Consider the following 8,693-nt stretch of genomic DNA (forward strand, 5'->3'; position numbering starts at 1 on the left):
AAAAGATTGTCTTTTGACTTCCACAGGCCACACATGGACACATGAACACACATTCTTTAAAAACTAAGAAAAGGTCTGGAGCTGCAGGTCAGAGATAGAGCCCACCTTCAACCCAGAATTCCCCCCTCAAGGGAGCTGAGGACATGGTCAGGGTGGAGTCCCTGTCGAGAATCCCAGTGAGGGACTGGAGGCGTGGCCAGGGAGGAACTCCATAGAATTCCTAGTGAGGGCTGTGGATGTGGCTCATTGGCAGAGGGCCTTCCTCGAATTTGGGAGAACATGGCTGCACCTACCTGCATGGTGAAGGGCTGTCCACCCACTGCTGTCCTCAATGTCCACCACGCAGGAAGCCTGGGAAGGAGTGACAGGTGACGTCATCTCTGTTTTCCTGAGTGACTGATTTCTCCCTTGGGCCCTGCTTCAATTGTCTCAGGTTCTCTCCTCTAACTCTCTATTGCCTTAGTTTCTGTGTGTGCGTGCATGCTCACACATGGCCCGGCACACGGCTGAGAGTGGAGGATAATCTGTGGGAGTCTGCTCTTTCCTTCCATGTGCTTCCCAGGGAACAAAATCAGACCAGGCTTGAGGCAAACGCTTCTACCTGCTGAGACCCACAGATTTATCATTTTTGAAGATCTATTTTAAAGTGTGTGTGTGTGTGTGTGTGTGTGTGTGTGTGTGTGTGTGATTGTAATGCCTCAGAAAACCAAAAGAGGGAGTCAGATCTCCTGGAGCTAGAGTTACAGATGGTTATGGGCCTCCATGGGGGTGGCAGGAATGACTCCCAGCCCTCTGCAGGAGCAGCCAGTGCTGTAACCACTGAGCCATCTCTCCAGTCCCTCAGGCTCTTCTCCCCTCCCCATCTTCCTTCCCTGAAAACCCACGTTCCAGCCCTCCAGATAACCCTACTTTGACGACTATAACAAAGGGGCAAGGCAGGGCTGGGGACCAGGAGCAGCTGGGGTTTGGAGAAATAGCTGGAATTCAGTATGGACATGGAATGGACATCAGGACCTCCAAGAGTTGCTTCAGACACTCTGGGTGCCCGTACTTGGCTGCCAGGTGAAGGGCATTGTAACCTGAAGGGAGAAGAGAAGAGACTCGTCCTCCAGGTACTCTCAGCTGCCTCCCAAGCCTGAATGTCAAAACACAGCTACGTCTTAAAACGATGCTGTTCCCAGAGGCCTTTCTACTGCTATATCCCTTTGCTATCTGTTTTTGAAACAATGTCCCAAGTAGCCCAGACTGGCCTAGAACTCACAGAGATCATCCTGCCTCTGCCACCTGGTGCTGCAATCAAAGGGGTCTTTTACTTTTATTTTTAATGGGTTCTCATATAGCCCAGGATGACCTCCAGTTCATATGTAGCTGAGGATCACCTTGAACTCCTGATCCTCGTGCCTCCACACAAGTGCTAGGTTGACAGGTGTGCGCCAACAATTCGGAGGACAAACCTTAGGATTTCCCTCATGTTTGGTGAATGTCCTACCTACTGAGCTGCAGCCCCAGTATGGACAGTGAGCTCCCACAGTTGGACCTGTGGACTCTGCTCTGGACAGCTGATGCAGCCCTGCCATCCACCCAGAGGTGCATCCAGAAGTACCTGCTCCATCCGTGCTCATGACATCTGCACCTTGAGCCAGCATTACTTCCAGACAGCCCGCCGCACCCCTCATGGCCGCTAGGTGGAACCTAAAGGCACGAGTCAGGGGTCAACCCCAGAAGGATGTCCGGAGCCGCCCCAGCCCCAGGGCTTGGACACTCACGCAGACTTGCCCTCGGGGTCCAGTTTTGTAGGCACCAGCCCCTTGTGGGCAATCAACGAGGCCACTCTGGCCACATCGTTGTTCTCCACTGCCTGGAGCAGTCGCTGGTCACTTTTGCCCCAGTCTTGGCCCTGCGGTGGCACACCCAGAGAGGTTCGAGGGATTGTGTGGGATGATCTCCCCTCCTCACCGAGGAACAGGGGCAGTTGCTCCAGGCTCTCCCCACCCACCCCTGAGCACTTGCCTGGCGCCTGCCTCTGGCTGCGGGTTTCGGGATAGGGCACCGGCCACAGGGTGGGCAGGAGCTGAGGTCGGTGGGGCTGAGCCGGAGCTGTGGGATAGGTGGTCCTGGGCTGGGGGCCTCGAGACAGTGTCTCTGAAACCTGCATCCCCCAGCATGTGGATCCAGGCCCACCAACAGGACAGTTTCCAGATATCAATCCTCCTCAAACCACCTCTGTGTGCCTTAATCCAAAACCAAATTTGAAAGATAGGGTACCATCCTATTTTCTTTTTTAAAGTAACTTGTCTCTTATGTAGACCAGAGTAGTCTGAAAGTCACAGAAATCTCCCGAAGTACAGGGATTAAAGTCGAGGATCTTAATGCCCAGCTTTGTTTTTTTTTTTGTTTTGTTTTGTTTTGTTTTGTTTTTTGAGTCAGGGTCTCATGTAGCCTATGCTGGCTTCCAACTCGCTGTGAGTCAAGGATGACCTTGAATTCCTGAACTTTCTGTCTCCCAGTCTTCAAAGGCTGTGATGACAGATGTGGAGCATCACACCTGGTTTATGTAGTGCTGGGGATGGAAGCCAGGGCTTGGTGGTGCCAAGCTCCTCATTCACAATTATTTTACTGTCTTCGTTTTCTGAGACTGGGTGTAACTAAAATTAAAGATCCCCTGCCTTAGCCTCCGAATGGTGGGATGACTGGCCTCCGCCCTTCATAGCTGCTCAGCCCCATCGCCCCCAAGTAGCATCAAGGCCTGGCCAGCAGAACTGCAGCCGCGAATGTTTTGTTTTTAAAGTCACTGCCCAGGAGCATCGGCTGTCCCCAAGTCACTGTCCACAGTGTCCTCCAGAACCTGCATCCCGCAACGGCCTGCTGACCCCACCCCTGCACAGACGCCCTCAGCACCGCCCTCCACTTCCCGCCCAGGCTCATCAGGCGCCCCGCCCTCTGCCGAGCTTCTTTCTAGGAAGAAGGGGAAGGCACAGAGGGACCCAAACGCCTACCGCGAAGGAGGCAGCAGCGCACAGGCACAGCTGCTTCATGGCGAACCAGAAGAAGGGCGGGGCCAGATCAGACCACGCCCACCTCCACACACTCCTGTGGCACAGGCTCTGCCCTCCTCCTATGGCACGCCTCTTCCCCAGACTCAGCACCCTCCCTCACCAGGCTCAGGCCCGGTCCACATCCGCCTCAGGCACAGGGCCGGCCCAGCTTCTCCCCAGATTTCAGGCCGCACCACATCCACCAAAGCTCAGGCCCCTCTCACATCCTTTCTATGTTCCACATAACTCCCATTCCACCCCCCCCCCCCCCCCCCCCCCCCGGCCCGCTCGCCGTCAAATAGCGCGCTCTTCCCCACCATTCCACTCCTGCACTGACACGCTCCATCCCCCTTTTAGGCTCCGCCCTGCACCTCCTGAATGGTTCCTATCGGGTGTCAGCCCGCTAACTCCTCACCTCCAGCTCAACTTACTTAGAATGACGGGCAGGTGGTCCATCATTCAGCCATCAACTTCCAGTCCTCTATTAGTTCATTCATTCATACATTCATGCCCATCTTTTCATTCATTCATCCATCGTTTCCCAATTCACTCTCTTCAACAGTCATTATTCACACATTTGTTAATGTTTTCATTTACTCATTCGCTCTTCTGTTCTGCATTTACTGAGTGACTGCTGGATGCCTTTCTAGCTCTGTGGCTTCTGTGCATGTAAGTTGGCACTTTAGAAGCTGTCTTGGAGGCAGGGCAGGCAGCAGGCAGGAACACACGACAGGAGCTGTGGGATGAGAATCCCAGAGAAGCACAACTCGGAAAGAAGTGAGTAGTTCACTCAGTTGCCTTGAACAGGTGGAAATATGGTTTCCCTAAAAAGCAACTCCTGCCTCTGTGATCCACAACACTCTAGACACTGGTGTGTCCCTCTCTGCAGGAAGTCCTGGAGTGCTCGTGTGCATGTGTGTGTGCATGTACACATATACACATGTATACATGTATATATGTATATATACATAAATATATACACACATGCATATATACATTTGTATATATACACATATATAGACACACATATACACATACATATATACATACATGTACGCGCGCGCGCACACACACACACACACACACACACACACGTGTCAACTTTAAAAAAAAAATAGAGACAGCCAGGCCATGGTGGCACAGGCCTTTAATCCCAGCACTTGGGAAGCAGAGGCAGGCGGATTTCTGAGTTCCAGGACAGCCTGGTCTACAAGAGTGAGTTCCAGGACAGCCAGGGCTACACAGAAAAAACAAAAACAAAACAAACAAACAAACAAACAAAAAAGGGAGAAAGAGAATACTTTGAGCCTGGTGTTGCTGTCCAGCCCATGATCCCAACACTCGGAGACTGAAGAAGAAAGATTGTGATTCAAGGCCAGCCAGGGCTACCACTTCCAAAATTTTACAAACCTCTAACATTGCCTGGAGGGGTTTTCCTCAAATAAGGTCAGAAGGTCAGCAAGGATGCCCCAGACAAAGTAATCCCCATTCTATACAAGAGAAACTGGAGTCCAGAGCCCACTGAGCCCCTGCTGGAACCTGGAGGACATCTTGGGAACTTGAGCTCAGCCTGAGCTAACATCTGCAGGGCTGCAGCCTGGCACTTGGCCACAGCAGGAGAGGACCCAGGGGCCCAAGGCGCCAAGGGGCCTCCAGGCAGCCATGAGTGTTCACTTTCTTCCCTAGGGGCTGCCGAGACAAAAGCCAAGCTTCACCCTGGCTGCTGTGGGGAAACCAGAGAAGGGTGGGGGTGGCAGACCGGTTCCTGGTGGGGAAGGGCTGACCAGGCCTCCCATCTGCTGCCCAGGCTGGTCCAGCGCCACGGACCCGCCTCTCCCTACTCTGTCCCCTTCACTGAAGCCCTACCGAAACACGCCGACACTCCAAGCTAAGTGTCTCTTGCCAAGGGTGGGCTGTAAGATTTTTAAATAATTCAGCTTTTTAAATAGGTGTCTTTTTTTCCACAGAGGATTTCCCTGTGTAGTAGCTCTCTGGGTGTCCTGAAACTCACACTATAAACCAGAATGGCCTTGAACTCAGAGAGCCACCAGCCTCTTGCCTCCCAAGTGCTGGGATTAAAGACTTTAGCTATCACAGCTGGCCTAATTAAGCTTTTCAAAAACTATTTTTCCTTAACTTAAAAATTGCATTTATAGGGACTGGAGAGATGGATCAGCAGTTAAGAACACTGGTTGCTCTTCCAGAATCCTGAGTTCAATTCCCAGAAGCCACTTGTAGCTCACGACCATCCGTAATGGGATCCAATGCCCTCTTCTGGTGTGTCTGAAGACAGCTACAGTGTAAATAAATCTCTTTTTTAAAAAAGAGTTTTTTAAAAGTTGCATTTATGTGCATACGTGCACACATGCGAGGAGGCAGAGGTCAGCCGACAACTTCGTGGAGACATTTTTCTCCTTCCACCATGTGGGTTCTGGGAGTCAAACTCAGAAGAGATGGCTTAGCAGTTAGATCAATGGCTGCTATCACAGAGGACCAGAGTTCAGTTTCCAGCACAGACAGACAGGCAGGCAGTACTCCCACACACATAAAATAATAAAATATGCTTTAAAAAACCCCAGGAATGCATCCTTGGCTGCAAGTACCCTTCCACGCTGAGCCATCTTGCCAGCCCATTTTTCAGCATTTGCAATGACTTGGTTCCCAACTGACTGAGATACTCAGGGATTCTGTCAAAACCTAGCTGGGGAAGAGAAGAGCCAGGTAGAATACATTAAGGGACCAGTCCAGCCTTACTGTGTAGGAAAACAACAGTCCCCTCTCTCGCTCTCGCTCGTGCTCACCCTCACTCTCTCGCTCTCTTGCCCCCCTCAACAAGCCCTTCCTCCCCATTCCCCCTGCAGGTCACACCCTTTGAGACCTATCTCCATCTCCTACTGGAGACAGGCATATCACTTCTGGGCTGTGTGACTTTGAGGAGCTTCCATGGCCTCCCTGAGTCACCCTTCCTCTCTCAAATGCACACAATATAAGTTCATTCCTTGAAGAATCACAGAGCAAGAGACCAGGGCTCTCAGAGCACAGCCCTCGGGAATAGCTCAGGAATCACTACATCCAGATGATGAAAATGAAAACAGGCAGTGGTGGTGCACGCCTTTAATCCCAGCACTTGGGAGGCAGAGGCAGGCGGATTTCTGAGTTTGAGGCCAGCCTGGTCTACAGAGTGAGTTCCAGGACAGCCAGGGCTATGCAGAGAAACCCTGTCTCAAAAAAAAAAAAAAAAAAAATGAAAACAGGGGCAGGAAGAGTTTGGGGGTATCTCAGCAACACTGGGGGTATTGCCAGCATGTGCAGAGGAGGGAGGGTTGCCACAGTGACCACCAAGACCCTGAGTGGGGGTGGGTGAACAGAACTGAGCCATGAGTGGGCACGTGGGCAATCAGCATTTGATCCAGAAAGATGGACCATGAACCTGCTGGAGAGGCTGGGGGAACGGGATAGGGGAGGTAGGCAGTGGACAGGTGGGTTCTGAGCAGGAGGAGGGAGTGGTGGGTTCATGCCCTCCCCCAAGCCTGCAGACTCACCTCTGTCTTCTTGAACCGTGCCCTGAGGGTCTTCATCACACCTGCTAGCAGCTCTCGTCCTGTTTCTGGGCAAGGCGTTCGTGGAGTGGTCAGCTACACTGTCCTCACAACACAGCCTGGGCAGATCTGCTGTGTGTCCAATCTCTGAGGGAACTGTCCTCAACTGTAAACAGAGATAATTCCTCCTTGTCTGGGCAGTCCCCTGAGGTGGGGCTGAGAGTGCATCCCAACCAGCAGCTCACACCGCTCTGTAACATGGAGTTTGTGCAATCATTGATTCCATGAATTCCCCACCCAAACACACTTCTCTGTGAAGTTTCTATTCATAAAATTGCCTCTCTCCCAGACAGAATTAAATCTACCTCCCCAAATGGTCTCCTCCTGTACCTCTAACCTGGCTTCATGTGTAATGGAGCTAGAGAGGAGGACACACTGGACAGTAGTCCTTTGCATGAAAGTCTGGTCAAAACTGTCACTACTCTTGATAAGCAACAACAATCTATTCAGGGCAGATCCATTCATCCATCCACCTTCCCACTCACCTATCCATCCATCCACCCCCCTACCCCCATCCACCCATTCACTCACCCATTCATCCATCCATCCACCCACCCATCCACCCCCCACCATCCATCTATCCACTCATCCATCCACCCATCCATCCCCCACCCACCCACCCATCCATCCATCCCCCAACCATCCATCCATCCACTGATCCCACCTCCTCTATTAATCAGTCTGACGGGTCAGGTTCACTTTAACCTCACATCCACTACCAAGGGTGGGTGACAAAACACCCAATAGAGTTGTCCACATGCTGCCAGTCAGAAGGAAATCGAGGCAAGATGGCAGGGAAGGCCTATGGATTTAAGGGTTTGCCTCCTGGAAGAGATGACACAGCACGGGTGACGCTGCACACTGTGCCTGGGCCACAGCTCCCGAGTGGAATGTGTTTGCCTGTCTCAAGTGTGCAGATGTGTGTTCATACTGTTGCAGGCAGCACCCCGACTTCCCTGGCCTCCCTCACTCGCATCCCCCTACCTCAAGCGACTCCAGGCCGGAACCCAGTGTCCAAGCAGCCTCTCTGGTTACCCGCTCCAGCTGCGAGCCGAGCAGCCAGCAGCAGAGGTGAGGTGACACCTGATCAGGTTGGGGGGGCACCTGCCCCAAGGGGATGGATGAGCCAAGGGAGGAGACAAGCTGCTGTTGGCCAGCTTGCTCAGATGGCCAGCCCCAAGGACAGCCTCTGTCACCTCCCTGTGTGCTCCTGCCTCCTCGAAGCCTTTCTTGGGGTCTCCACGGGGGTCAGGAAGCTTCTGTTGTTATATGCTACCATTGACTCAGGTCCCCGGTCACCATCACCATGGCCTGCTCCCGTGTCTGTTGATTACCACCAGGCAGAATGATCAGATAGTGCCTCGCCTCCCATCTCTAGAAGCCCACGGAAGCGGGGCATCACAGGAGGTTCGTGCGCCTCCAATCCCTGCATCTCTGGGCACCTCTGTGTAGCACGCGGGACTCGCCCAGTTCTGTAGACCTGACCCTAGGCTCTGTGCTATCCGGACAGGTGCACTCCAGAAACTAACCCGGGAAATGGTGGCAGGGGGCCCAGGGGTCTTTCCTCTGCCCAAGAACCCCAGTTTCCCATTCATTCTATCCTGTAGCTAGAGACAGGCAGACACTGGTTGACAGTAGGTTATGTTATCATGGAGCCTAGCGTGGCTTCGAACTTGCTGTGTCCCCTCCCGCCAGCGCTATAAGCACTCGGGGCAGGGCTCTACACACTGAGAACTGTGCTAGAGGGTTTTTGTTTCGCTTTGCTTTGTTTCGTTTCTGGGTTTTGTTGCTGATGTTGGCTCTTTTGAAACAGAGAGTTTCAAAGTTGTCTCACTACGCAACAAGGCTGGTCTGGGACTCGCAATCCCCCTGCCTCGGCTCCTGTGAGTGGCCTCAGCAGCCTTCTGGCTCTGATCCCAGGCCCGGGGAATCCACTAAGTCAGAGAGAGAAAGTCTCTGCCAGCACTAAAGACGGCGCCTGCTGCGTCAGGAGGGCGCATGCGCTCTGGAAAGTGCGGGTTTTGCACGTCCGCGTCCCCCACCCCACCCCACCCCACCC

At 52.8% G+C, this 8,693-nt stretch overlaps 1 protein-coding gene across 8 annotated transcripts in view; it reads right to left on the bottom strand.

The window, feature by feature from the left end:
- Ankrd24 (ankyrin repeat domain 24) overlaps positions 1 to 6,663 on the bottom strand; it is a 17,210-nt gene extending 10,547 nt beyond the window's left edge. Inside the window, exons 1-6 of one of the 8 annotated variants that reach the window (XM_031348973.1) lie at positions 6,578 to 6,663; positions 2,011 to 2,097; positions 1,767 to 1,897; positions 1,604 to 1,692; positions 1,015 to 1,079; positions 294 to 351 (exon numbers count right to left, since the gene is read on the bottom strand). In XM_031348973.1, coding sequence (XP_031204833.1) covers positions 294 to 351; positions 1,015 to 1,079; positions 1,604 to 1,692; positions 1,767 to 1,897; positions 2,011 to 2,097; positions 6,578 to 6,613 — 466 coding nt within the window. In that variant the 5' untranslated portion in view covers positions 6,614 to 6,663. Of the gene's footprint in view, positions 1 to 293; positions 352 to 1,014; positions 1,080 to 1,603; positions 1,693 to 1,766; positions 2,232 to 2,996; positions 3,111 to 6,577 lie in introns of those variants that run through there. The other 7 variants (XM_031348971.1, XM_031348975.1, XM_031348969.1 and 4 more) reach the window with 7 other exon arrangements.
- Between the last annotated feature and the right edge of the window lie 2,030 nt (positions 6,664 to 8,693).

Source organism: Mastomys coucha, unplaced genomic scaffold, assembly GCF_008632895.1.
Source record: "Mastomys coucha isolate ucsf_1 unplaced genomic scaffold, UCSF_Mcou_1 pScaffold4, whole genome shotgun sequence".
Classification (NCBI taxonomy): Eukaryota; Metazoa; Chordata; class Mammalia; order Rodentia; family Muridae; genus Mastomys; species Mastomys coucha.